The sequence below is a fragment of the Macaca nemestrina genome, chromosome 4 (assembly GCF_043159975.1).
Source record: "Macaca nemestrina isolate mMacNem1 chromosome 4, mMacNem.hap1, whole genome shotgun sequence".
Taxonomy (NCBI): Eukaryota; Metazoa; Chordata; class Mammalia; order Primates; family Cercopithecidae; genus Macaca; species Macaca nemestrina.
Window position 1 is genome coordinate 89,682,926 of NC_092128.1, and position 14,392 is coordinate 89,697,317.

Genomic DNA, 14,392 nt, shown 5'->3' on the forward strand with positions numbered 1-14,392 from the left:
CTGTGTAATTTAGCTGATACTTATCTAGCACTTTAAAGATGAATGATCATCTGTTTATGAAGAATATACACATTGAGATTCAATAGTAATATTTTTTTTGTTGTTTGTTTGTTTAAAGACCAGATAACTTATTGTGTGTCAGGTACTATGCCAGTTGACAATATCAGTTTATAAAAAGCAATTAGGTATGAAGAAACCATGAGGATGAATATGGCAAATCAGTGCATAAGCTTTTTGGCAATGGTCAATTATAAGTGTTGCCATGGCCATCGTAACCTGAGTTGAATTTTGGGAGTACTGCCATGAATTAATGCAATGCTCAAGTTAAAATGCAAGCTTAGATGCAAGGGTTAGTTTGAAAAGGAATTAGTTTTTTGAGGGGTTGATATATTTCCTTTTCAAACTGAAAAAATAGCAAAAGAATATCGAAGTGGATGTTTCAGTTTTAACTACTGTAAGTTACAACTTAAGTAAGAATGGGTTACAGTCATTAACATTTGAGGATTATTTTTCAGGCATAACCGGCACAGTGATTATAGTACTAATACATTAAATTTGCACTTCAATATTACTTGGATTTAGCCACAGAAGAGTGGTTTGGATGACAGGCACTAAAGTCAACTGACCCAACCTCTTATCCCAACTTTGTCATTGATTGACCTTAGTTGCTTGGGCAAGTTAATTTTCTTATTACTTGGGAAGCTGTGTGATGAATAAATGAGATAATGCATTTCAAATACTTAGCATGGTGCCTGGTTATATTAACTCTCACTAACATTAATTTATAAACCATATAAGGGTAATGAACACCTTTGCTTGGCTCCTAATTGTGTCTTCATTGCCAGCACAGTTCCTTGATCACATAGTAGCTTCTCAGTAGGTTTCTCTTAAGTGAATGGATCTACCACAATTATTTTTTGAGTCCTCTTGAAGACATGGTGTTTTAGTTTTACCCTGTGTAAATCAATGAAATTTTGTATAAGTTAAGTTTTTTTAGCTAAGTATGTCTTTTTTCCCCATAGACCTATGTAAGCAAGAGTTCGTGGCCAGAAAGACTTCAGACTTTTTCATTTGGTGTATTATATTTATTTGGTCTTGAACTTCTTCCCCACACATCTCTCACTCCTCACCCTCACCCCCATCTTTGAACATGATTTTCTACTTCTATTGGCCATAATGGCTTTTTTAAAAACATTCTTCCAAAAGGAAAACAGATATTCTATAGCAGATATATCATAAGAGCACAACATTTTTCATGTTTTACTTGCTCTTCTTTACTTTTCCTTGAAAAATTGCTCTCTGGTATCACTATGCGCCTTAGTTTCCTCATCCACTTCTTTTTTTTTTCTTTTTTTTTTTTTGTGAGACGGAGTCTCGCTCTGTCACCCAGGCTAGAGTGCAGTGGCCGGATCTCAGCTCACTGCAAGCTCCACCTCCCGGGTTTACGCCATTCTCCTGCCTCAGCCTCCCGAGTAGCTGGGACTACAGGTGCCCGCCACCTCACCCGGCTAGATTTTTGTATTTTTTAGGAGAGATGGGGTTTCACCAGGTTAGCCAGGATGGTCTGGATCTCCTGACCTCGTGATCCGCTCGTCTTGGCCTCCTGAAGTGCTGGGATTACAGGCTTGAGCCACCGTGCCCGGCCCCTCACCCACTTCTTAAAATGGTAGAATTGGAATATATAAACTTGAAATTAATATCTAGATCTATAATTGTTAAATTAAAAGCTTTCATTAAAAGTATAAATACTGGCCAGGCATGGTGGCTCACACCTCTAATTCCAGAACTCTGGGAGGCCGAGGCAGGAGGATTGCTTCAGGCCAGGAGTTCTAGACCAGTCTGGGCAACATAGTAAGACCGTGTCCTTATGAAAAAAATTGAAAAATTAGTAGGGTGTGATGGTGCGATGTAATCCAAGCTAGTCGGTAGACTGAGGTGGGAGGATTGTTTGGGCCCTGTGGTTTTAGGTTAGGTGAGCTATGATGGTGCCACTGCACTCCAGCCTGGGTGACAGAATGAGACTTCATCTCTTAAAAAAAAAAAGTATAAATACTGAGCACCTGCCATACACCAGACTCTGTTTGATAAACTGTGTGTCCATTTTGCAGTTGGCCTTTAATAATTAAATATTCATTTCAAACCTGTAAGGTAAATAAATAGTATTTAATTTTATATGTAGGTAATAAAACTGAGGTTCAAATAGAGTTTGTAATAACTCATATCCAATAGAAGTATCAGATTTATGTATAAACTGTGGCACATCATAGGTATTTAGTAAATAATAGTTGATTTGTAGTTGGATCATAGATGGATGAAGGGATGGGTGAGTGGATGGATGGATGGATGGATGGATGGATGGATGGATGGATGGATGGATAACTAAAGTTCCAGTCAATCATCTTGCCATTTATTTTCTCAGGAATTTCTGAGGATCAATTTTGTCTTACAAAAGTAATGGCATTGAAGTATTCCATTGTTTCAGACTTTGTTTAGGATACAAACGAAATATACATTTACTTTCAAAAGGTGCTGAGAATATAAACTTACCTCCTGGAGCATCACTGACTAGAAGAGTAAAAGCATTTTTGCTGTGGTTGGAAATGCTTTCTTTAAAACATATGTAGTATTTATAGGGCTGCTTGGAATAAGCCAACTGAAAGATTTAATGGTAATAATCTCCATATTTCTTCTAAAATTGATTTCCGGATTCAATGAACTTGGAAAGAGTCCTGGGACATCAAATAAGTAAAGATCTTAACATGAAATGACTCTTCAGAATATGTTCATAAATTTACATTTTAAACATAACCAGAAAATATATATCTTTGCCCATTATTAAGGTGATACTTTAATGAAAATTTTTCATTTGCATGAAATAAACCTTTTTGGCTACAGATGAAAGGACTTTATGGTAGCGACAATGGTTCTGTGAGTTAAATGATCCCAACATCATCAGGAATGAATCACAAGTGCCTACCATATGAATTACAGCACCATGAGTCTTAAAAAGGTATTTCTGTGGAAAGCATTCTTCCCATCTGCAACAATCAGATTCTGCTTTGAAGTCCTGCTGGAGAGCCTCACAATACATGAGACTGCCACATGCTACCCAAATTTCTCTCTCTACTTGAGCCTGACTGCATTTTCCTAAAGAATAACATGGTAACTTAATGACCACAGGGTTTAGAGAGGGAGGAAAATGGCTACAGTTTTTATAATTAGACTTCCCTGGATGTGCATTCTTCAGTAATCCTTTCTGGGTATAACTACAGAAGATAGTCCAATGGATGAGAAAAATTTAATTTCAAATGAAAATAGGGCAACAATGTGTGACTCCTTTGATCCCTACTATATTAAATGTGTGGTGAAGTCCACACAAACATTTCAGGCCCAAACGTAATTGACATGTTAATAAATGAGTAAATTGGTAGTGAGACTTTTTAGCCATAGAAGAGTTACAAAAATAATACAAATCAGGTGTCATTGAGTATTTCAAAAGCTGTCACTTCTGCTTATCTGGATGCCAGTGCCTCTGCTGAATGGCAGATTGAGGATGGAGGTTGCCAGAATAATTTTTGTTGTTTCTTTTTTTTAAACTGGAGGCTTTCCTCAATAGAAAGAAAACAATAGTTGGGGGAAGACTTGTCATGAATGGGAGACCGGCATCAGCAAAGTCAACAAATGTTTAAGTAGAAGTAAAATGACTTATCCAATAGATCACAGTGTGTCACCATTTCTTTATTAACCAAATGAATCATGATCGAGGTATCTTTCTCTGAGAATTGGCTGCTGATTCTAGGGTCTGATCTGTTTTACTACAGGGAGGCAGGATAGCAATAGTAACTAAATGGTAGGTTAGAGACAATTCCCTGTTCAACCCACTACAGCATTAACTCAGTTTTGGCCTCCATAGAGACTTCCAACACCATTTGCAATTTTGTAATAGAAACAGACTTTGTGGGAGAGTTATACAGTCCTGACTGCATAAACTTTGTTCTCATTTTGGCTTTACGTGCTTTACTACTTAGGTTCTAGCCCATGCTCTGGTGACACAGAGAAGTTAGCAATAAAAAGAGCAAGGCTTCTTCCAACCCTAATAATACATAACACTAGAATAAGATAAATACTGACATACGTTGGTCACTTTGATTATACATTAGGCTATTATTTGCTACCTTGTATATTAAACTAAAAACCTAATAACACACTTAAATATCTAAAAACAGAATTGGTTGGTGCATGGATACATTTTAAATGATATTGTAGAGAAATGAAAAATTTATCCACTATTTGATATTTGTAAATGCAGTTTAAAAAAAACCGGAATGATTCTGTTTTATTTAGAAAATACAACAAGAAGCATGAAACACACAAAGGTAGAATTGGCTATTTCTGGTTGATGGAACTATGTATTTATTATTATTTGTAATTATTTTATGATTATCATTTATTTTATATATTTATCAGATAAAAGATAACACTTTATATGATATATCACAACAGTCTGTTTATTATATAATATTATACTATTTAATTTATTTATTATTTTCTATCATTTTCCAAATTTCTTACAATGAAAATGCATTAATTTTTTTAATACTGTTTTTTTAAATGAAAATTAAAATAAAGCTAGATAAGGTTGTTTCCTTTCACTACCACCATTCTCTGGGAACTATTTGGAAATGTTAGAGAGAAGCATTTGAGACATGCCACCTTGAAGAATGAATCCTTTTGTGTCATCTGACATGGTTATTAAATACATATGTAAGGTTTAATCTTTGAGCCTTCTTAGAGCAACTTTTCATTTCAAACAACTTCTAAACTAGAGAAAATACTGACACAATATGATTTCTTAGCAGAAACCAACCCCTATAAAGTATCAGGAAATCAAATTGAAAATGATAATTTTTATAATCAAAAATATTAAATTTGCTTCTACTAAATTAATGGAACCAAACAGAGGATTTCATGCTGAAAAGGCCCTTCTAATTCTCTTTCTCAATGGTGTCAAGGTCTTGGTAGTTACCAGTTCAGCTCCGCTTGGTCATCAAAAGAAATGATTTATTACAGTGTAGAATCCTTCTCATGCTTATAATTTAATGCTGATGGACAATTTTTAAAACAACCAGGCTACATGTAGGATTCTTTAGTAGTAGTTATGGTGTTTGATGGATGCCTCATTCTAAAATGTTTTCTAAAGTAAAAGTTTAAGGTACCAAATATCTTTTTAAAAGTGTCTGACATGGCCCAGCACGGTGGCTCACGCCTGTAATCTCAGCACTTTGGGAGGCCAAGGTGGGTGGATCACGAGGTCAAGAGATCGAGACCATCCTGGCCAACCAACATGGTGAAACCCTGTCTCTACTAAAAATACAAAAATTAGCTGGGCATAGTGGCGTATGCCTGTAGTCCCAGCTACTCGGGAGGCTGAGGCAGGAGAATCACTTGAACCCGGGAGGTGGAGGTTGCAGTGAGCCAAGATCACACCACTGCACTCTAGCCTGGGTGACAGAGAGAGACACCATCTCAAAAAAAAAAAAAGTATCTGACACAATATGATTTCTTAGCAGAAACCAACACCTATAAAATATACAGATTCTTTTGTAGTCAATGCAGGTAATAGGGATGACTGTTAAGGCTGATTTTTAGTCAATGCATCCCAATACCAGTCACTAACCTGAGCCTGCACATGTGGCTTCCCCAAGGCATCCAGGTTCCTCCCTCAGCTCTGCACTCAGTTCTGAAACTGATGGCCTACATGAATGTTGAGAACCCCATTCCATCTCTATGTCCAGTGATTGCTTGAGCCTACAAGGTACCATCGTATAGGAACATGTTTTCCACTTAATCACTTAGCCGATCAGCCCTCACACTCAAAACACTCAACCCCACTTGAGGAAGGTCTCTGCTGTAATTTTTCAACTCTAAAGGTTTTATTAAACTTACTGTGAGATGTAGGATGAGCTTTTGTGTCTTTAATGAGGCTAGAAGTAAATACGATTACATGAAACTTGCAATCATGCTTACTAAAAATGTTATACATCCTCTGCTCCAACACACACACACACACACACACACACACACACGTAACATGCCACTGAAACTTTTATCTAATATGTCCTGAAAAATAATACCTTCACCTTGGTAACCACACTTGGCTGGCATATTTAATGTTTCTAATATGTACAGTAACAATGAACACAGCAGAATTCAGGATAATAAAAAAAAATCTCGAATTGCTTACTTTGATTTGAAGAAGGAGCATGGGTCTTGTAGAAATTTCTATACATCACTTGAATGTTTTGTGCATGCATAACTCAGAGTTCAGCTGCCTCAATCTCTGACTGCAGAGATCACATGGGTAACATGTGAATGGAAATAAACCCTGTAGGTAAAAGAAAGAGGAATTTGGATAGAGATCAAAGATTAACTTCATTCCACTCTTTCCTTCCACTTTTTACTATCCCATCTAAATTTGGCATTTTATGGTACTTTTTTCATTCCCAGAGGAAAGAGTGAACTTAAACCAGATTTGGATCTCTCTCTCTCTCTTTCTTTTTTAATCCAGTGATTTGATTTGTTCAGTAGTGACTTTAGATAATTGAATTCTAAATTACTAGAAATTATTAGTAAGATTTCTGGCTTGATTTATCATACCTTTTAAAATTATCACTGTAGCCCTGGTTTAGGTTACAGAAAAAGCTGTCTAGAATATTTAACAATATGATTAACAGAAATGTATCCTTACATATTAGGTTTTTTACATAAATTTTCTAGAATGATACTAATTACTATGTGCTATTAATCTTGGCTTAGGGAAAGAACATTTTTGAGCGTTAGGGATCAAAATTTTGCATTACTTCTTTTCTGAATGTTTATCATTCTTTTTATTGTCATCAGGTAATAAGGTAGTTTAGTGTGGACAGCCTCATTCCTAAGTGGCCTGGGTAAAAGATTCTTATTGGCATCATAATGAGGTCCATAGGAATTGAGAAATACTAAAATGCTTGATAACAGTTTTTAACTAATTTTAAGTCCTTTTTAGAATGAATTTTTGTGAAGAATTTTAAAACATGGGATAATTGTAAAGTGACTAATTTGACTTCCATCCAAATAGTAGGTAAGTGGTTAAAATCAACATTAAAGTGCTTCAAGATATTGGGGAGATTAACTCATCCTGTTCATGGTGAACCTCAAGTGCTAGACTAGAAGGGAAAATCTTCTAGGCAGTTGTTTACCAAACGGATTATCTTAAGGCATTACTAGGATTAATGTTTTATTTTATTGTTCAAAATAGAAGTAACCTAATTTAGTTTCAGGTTCTCATTATCTGATGATTTTATAGGCTTTCATTAAATTCTACCAAACACACCTTGAGAATTTATTTTCTTTTCAAACAAAAGACTATGATAATTAAACGATCATTGGTTGCCAGGGGTTGAGGGGCAGAGAGGGAGGATGAATAGATAGATCACAGGAAATTTTCAGGGCAGTCAGCGATTCTGTCTGATAGTGTAATGGTGGATACATGCCATTATGCATTTGTCAAAACCCATAGAATGTACAACACAAAGTGTGAACCTCAACTGTACTTTAGTTAATAATAATGCATCAGTACTGGCTTATCAGTCATAACAAATGTACCAAAATAATACAAAATGTGAATAATATAGAAAGAAAGGGACTGGATATGGGAACTTGTTGTACTTCCTGCTCAGTTTTTCTGTAAATACAAAACTGCTCTAAAAAATAAAATCTATGAATTATAAAAAAATTCAATTGATTTAAAAATTAAATGTTTTTTCACTGTAAGTTCACAAAGCATATAAAAAATGAAATGTTCTATTGAAACACATGTTTTTATTTATTTTTATTTACCCTACCTTTTGGCAATTGCCCCTGAAATTGGACAGGTTGGATGCCATGTAAATTTTTTCTAAATGTTGAATGAAAAGCATTCAAATTTGTCAATATGAGACATTGCATATTCTTAAACACTGTCATGTGAAAATATCTCAAAATGCTGAATTAAATATTAAAATCATCCTTTTAAATTTATGGTTGACTTCCAAAAGATAGAAAAAGGAGAGTAAATCCTGAAGTTGTTGACCACCCTGGGGGCATCTATACCAAATTCTCCAATTGATCAGAGTTGGAATATTAATAATCTACTGCATATTGTAAAAAAGGGTCAGAGGCTTGGGCCTAAGAATGGAAGGGAATTTAATTGGAGACCAGAATAAAGAAAGAATGACAAAGGGCCAACACTTTGGAAAAGAAAATGTTCCTAAATAAAACAACACATCCATCTTAGCTTTTGCCATCAATAAAGGGAATTTCCAAAAGAAAGTTTCAGAGAAAAGAGAGAAAGAATGTAAGAGAGAAAGAGAAAAAGAAAGAAAGAAAGAAAGAAAGAAAGAAAGAAAGAAAGAAAGAAAGAAAGAAAGAAAGAAAGAAAAGAAAGAAAAGAAAGAAAGGAAGGAAGGAAGGAAGGAAGGAAGGAAGGAAGGAAGGAAGGAAGGAAGGAAGGGAAAAAAAGAAAAGAAAAGAAAAGATGCCCTGACTTTCTTCTCTATGAGAATTTATAATAAAGTTTTAAGGTCCATATTTATGATATACATGTGCAAACAACAACAGCAAACTCCACAACCAGTCTTGCAATATGAGAATTTAAAATAGATCCTAGATGGTAGTGTCCCAGATATCCAGCAAAAGCAAACAATATCACACTTGAGCCAGATTTGAAAGACAGATATCACATTCAACCCTGGTGTCTTAGTTCAGGCTGCTGTATCAAAGTATAATAGACTGATAGCTTATCAACAACAGAAATTTATTTCTCACAGTTCTGGTTACTGTAAGTCTGAGATCAGCTTGCCCGCATGGTCAGGTTCTGGTGAGGGCCTTCTGGAGTAAAGACTGCCAACTTCTCCTTGGACCCTTAGAAAGCGACAAGAGAACTAGAGGACTCTCTGAGTCCCTTTTGTAAGGGTACTAATCTCATCCATGAGGACTCTACTTAATCTGAATTAAAGAGTGCCAGCCTCTCCTTGGATCCTTAGAAGACAACAAGAGAACTAGAGGACTCTCTGGGGTCCCTTTTGTAACGGTACTGATCTCATTCATGAGGACTCTACCTAATTACCAAAGGCTGCCTCTCAAAAACATCACATTGGAGTTTAGAATTTCCACATATAAATTTTGGGGGGTTGTGACATTCAGTCCATTGCACCAAGCTTCATATATTTTTCACATATAAAGTTACAATGAATACAAGCTCAAAGGATTCCACAAATTAAATAAATTAGTAAAAAATTTAAAAACGGGAGAATAAAGGCAGCATGAACATGAAGCAGCAAAAACAAAAGAGAGCAAACTAAGCCAAAAGATTTCAAAAGTCAGTTGCAGAATACAAAATAATTATGCTGAAATAAATAAAGGAAGAAATAAAAACATAAACAAGGAGTTAAGAAAGTATAATAATGACCAATAAGTCATGAAATAGAACAAAATCAGAATTCTAGAGTTAAATAATATAATCACAGAAATGAAAATATCACTAAAGGTGTGATGTAGCAGATTAGAGGTCTCTGAAGAGGGAAAGTCTGGAAGACATCTCTGAATCAAAAATATACATAATGCAGGAAAGAGAGAGATGGAAAATATGAAAGAGAATGTAAAAGAGATCAAGGAAATATTTACAGACAATATCCACCTACATCTATGTGGAATTTCAAAATAATATAATAAACAAATATTTTATTTCAGCAAATTCAAACACTGAAATAAAAGAAGGAAACTCTTGTAAAAATATAACTTAGGACGATATAGAAAGCAGGTGTAGTCATATAATCCCTTAAAAATTCAATCAATACTTAAAAATCTTCTTCAAAGTGAACACAAGACCCTAATGGTTTCATAGGAGATTTCTCCCTGACATTCTGGCATCAGATAATAAAAACAGAGAGTCCCAACCACATCAAAATTCATTATGGTCAATATAAGAATGGAAAATTACAGATTAACCCCATTCATGAATATACTCAAAAAATATCTTAAAACAAAGTATTAGCAAAACAAATCCAGGTGTGTATTAAAAAGATTATATATTATGACCAAGCTTATTTTACTTCCTAAATGCAGTGATGGCTTCATATTTGAAATATTAATTAATGTAACTAACAACACTGTCAAATTATGGGGAAAAGTCTAGCTGTGTAAAGAAATAATTAGATTAAATTACATTTGTAATGAAATCTCTAAGTTAAATTAGAAATAGAAAGCTCCCCTCTTATACTGAATGAAACTACAATAAGATGCCATTTTTTTTTTACCACCCACTTAGCAAATCATACCAAATGTTGGTAAGGATGTGACTTAACTGGAACTCTTACATATACTGTTTCTGAGAGTGGGGCTTGGTAATAGCCCTTTGGAAATAATCTGGCATTATTTAGCAGATTTTAAGACTCAACAATTCCATTTCACATGTGCATATGTGCACCAGAAGACCCTTGTAAGAATGTTCATGGTGACATTATTTGTAATGGTAAAAAACCTGGAATTTGGTGATAACAGGAAAACCAACTCTCTGTCAATAGATCGGGTAGATAACCTATGTTGACATATAATGGCCTACTAGACAGCAAAAAAACTATAGCTACAGGCATCAACAGAGATGAGCTAACAAAACACATGAAATTAGTAAGTTGCAAAACTTTAAAACCATTTTTATAAAGTTCAAAAACAAGGAAATTAAACAAAGGAAAGCAATGGAATTATAAACTCAGGATCCTGATCTCCCACAAGGAGGAGGATAGCTACTATCAGGGAGAGGCACATGGGGGTTTAAAAAGTGTTGCTAACTTAATTTTCTTTAAGTTGGAAAGTAAAAAAGCAGATATTTGTCATATTATTGTATTTTATAACATGTATAGATGTTATTCATATTTTGCATTTATCAAGGTTTCACAATAAAATAATGCTTATAAAAATCTAATGTAATAGATTTTATATTACATTAGATAATGTAAATAATTATGTTAGATAATATAAATTTGTAATAGATAGCAATTGGGGGCATAGAAAACTTTCTATAATAAAGGCCAATGATGGAGACAGGAAACATATGGCAAGCAAATGGAACAGTTTACCTTGTTAACACCGGCTGAATCATATTCAGTTTTTTTGTCCAGGTACGTACAGACTGCGTTATGAAAAGCAGCGCTGTGCACTGGTGAAGAGCCAGATTGGTGCCAGTCTTGGTTGTGATACTTCTTAGCTGTGGGATCTTGGGCTTTGGGTCCCTTATCTGTAAAATAGAGATAATAATAGGACCTAATCCATAAAATTATTTTGAGTATTGAATGAATTAGCACACAGAAAATGCTTAGTAATGACTTACTCGAAATATGTGTTCAATCAACGTTAGATTCTAGTGATCATTTTCTCTTGATTTAATACTTTGAAATATTCTGTTTGTATTATGGTAGGTTTTGGTCATTTGACGAAGCAATTGATGACGTTGGCTGATGGACGTGTGGTGTTGGCTCTAGAAGGAGGACATGATCTCACAGCCATCTGTGACGCATCAGAAGCCTGTGTAAATGCGCTTCTAGGAAATGAGGTAAAAAAGTAAAAGTACAAAAGAGCAGGGGTAAAGATTCAGGGATGTATGCATGTATATTTTTAAACTAAAAAAAAAAAAATTCTGCATACTCAGAAAGCTTAACATTGCTCTTATTATTAAGAAAGAAGGTAAGCCTTAGATAAGATAAGTTTACATGTTCTCATATACTACAGTGTTATTCCAGGTATAGAATCCACATAGCATTCACTCCCTTCAATCAGGTTAGCCACAGAGCTCAAAAATAAGAAGAACGTTTTGTCTACTGACCCAACCAATGAGTATGGAAACATTGAATAAGAAATAAAACTTTAAAAAATGTCTGGAGGTTTCTTGTAGGATTATGTTATTTCTGGAAAAAAAAAACTATTTTAAAAATTGGTAAACTATTTTTGTCAACATTCTTTATGCTAAGAGATACGTATTTCCATCTTACAGATGGTGAGAATGAGTCTCAAAAATGTTGAGAAATCCATCCAAAGTCATGTAGTCAGAATGTATTATAAGATCCAAGATATGAACATGAATCTAAATGGCCAAAGACCATTATTTTTCTTTCACATGAGATGGCTACATTGCAACATATTTTCTGACTACTCTGCAGAATTCAGATCCAATTGCTATGAGGTTCACTTCCAGCTCATGGCAACATTTTCAACCAATTAGTTGCAATTCAGCAAATATTTCAGTTTCTATGTATTCATTAATATTATCCATTAACTCATTTTCTGTAGTGATTATACAGTAGTGTTAGGACTATCATACGCATTTTGCCTTTTATGAATTTGCAATATGATTTTGCTTATTAGATAAACATACACAAAATCTTTTTAAAAATCTATCATTCATATCATTTTTAACTGTAATGCATGCCTTTGCCTATAGTATTTATGAAACAAAATGTACCTTTTCTTCTGCACATAGAACATATAGTTCTTATTGTCATTATTTTATAAACCTGCAGTGTTTCCACATGAATATTTTTCATATTTATTGAAGTAAAAATGTACGTTGTTAATTTGAAGAATATGAGAGAGAAAACTTAAGCATTGCTCAAATACTTTACTCTTGTTAATTTTTTTTTTTTTTCCTGAGACAGAGTCTCACTCTGTTGCCCATGCTGGAGTGCAGTGGTGCGATCTCGGCTCACTGCAACCTCCGCCTCCTTGATTCAAGTAATTCTCCTGCCTCAGTCACCCAAGTAACTGGGATTACAGGTGTGCACCATCATGCCCAGCTAATTTTTGTATTTTTAGTAGAGACGGGGTTTCACCATGTTGGCTAGGCTGGTCTCGAACTCCTGACCTCGTGATCTACCCGCCTTGGCCTCCCAAAGTGCTGGAATTACAGGCATGAGCCACCGCGCCCGGCTGTCTTATTAATTTTAGACGGCACAATAACCCAAAGGATGCAATTATCTAATGATTAGTGTCAACAAAGTACTGCTGTTTCAGATCACACACAATTCAAGGTGTGTAAAATTTTCTAAAATGTTAGTGTCTTTCTGAGATTCCTGTAAGTCAATAATGTCAAACAGAATGTTGAGTATTTTTTTTACTTTTTGTGGTAGTAATGGAGTGCAAGAAATAAATGCTATTTTTATTTTATAAGTTGATGTTGGGTTGCTTTTTTGCCCCCTAGATAAGATTTTTTGCATAGTCCCCTGTATTCTGAAATCACTTATTTGATTTTAAATATAGAAACATGTTACAGAAGCATATTGATATTAATATTTGCATTATAAAGGTTTACACAGATGTGCAGACAATCAGAATGAACTGTGGATTTGTGGCTCCATGGATAATTGACCTAGCCAGAAAGAAATGTTACCTGAGTGCAAAAGCCAACCACTTTTCTGCCTACGTGGAAGGAAATCAGGGATTTTACTGCCTTTCTTTGAACACATGCATTCAAATGAGATTCTGTCTCTATACTCTTATAAAATCTTTTGCTCTTAACCCAACATTTCCAATGAGGATGGAGTGATCTCTCCTATGATCTCCTTCTTTAAGAAATGATTATGTTTCAGAACAGATTCAATTGTGTGAAGTTACATGTTTTTCTTAATTTATCTGTGTTTACTGTAAAGCAAAGTGTGTTTTGTACCTTGCTGCCATTCTATGCCCTTTTGACTGGGAGAACTCTGGTCATTTTAGTACATGTGCTTTTCATGGAGATGAAATAGACTGCTTTTATAGAGCAATTAGTGACATTAAAATTGATGGCAATATGAGAGAGTACATATTCTTAAATACTCCTGTATGAAAATATCTTGCTGGCTGGGCGCGGTGGCTCATGCCTGTAATCCCAGCACTTTGGGAGGCCGAGGCGGGTGGATCACGAGGTCAGGAGATGGAGACCGTCCTGGCTAACATGGTGAAACCCCGTCTCTACTAAATATACAAAAAATTAGCCGGCGCGGTGGCGGGCGCCTGTAGTCCTGGTTACTCGGGAGGCTGAGGCAGGAGAATGGCGTGAACCTGGGAGGCGGAGTTTGCCGTGAGCCGAGATGGCGCCACTGCACTCCAGCCTGGGTGACAGAGCGAGACTCGGAAGGAAGGAAGGAAGGGAGGAAGGGAGGGAGGGCGGGAGGGAGGGATTCAAAATTCTGAATTAAATATTAAAACCACCCTTTTAAATTTATGAATGACTTCCAAAAAGACAGAAAAACGAGAGTGAATACTGCAGTTGTTGGCTACCCTGGTGGCATCTGTTTGAAAATCACCAATTGGTCAGAGTTTGAACATTTATAATCTACTGCATATT

At 35.3% G+C, this 14,392-nt stretch overlaps 1 protein-coding gene across 33 annotated transcripts in view; it reads left to right on the forward strand.

The window, feature by feature from the left end:
- Positions 1-14,392, forward strand: part of LOC105475646 (histone deacetylase 9) — a 919,991-nt gene that overhangs the window by 847,709 nt on the left and 57,890 nt on the right. For all 33 annotated transcript variants that reach the window (XR_011621594.1, XM_071094019.1, XM_071094020.1 and 30 more), the window contains one exon: positions 11,493-11,626. Coding sequence is in view for 32 of the 33 variants with exons in the window: in XM_071094019.1 (XP_070950120.1) it covers positions 11,493-11,626 (134 nt within the window). In the remaining variant the exon portion in view is untranslated. The remainder of the gene's footprint in view (positions 1-11,492; positions 11,627-14,392) is intronic.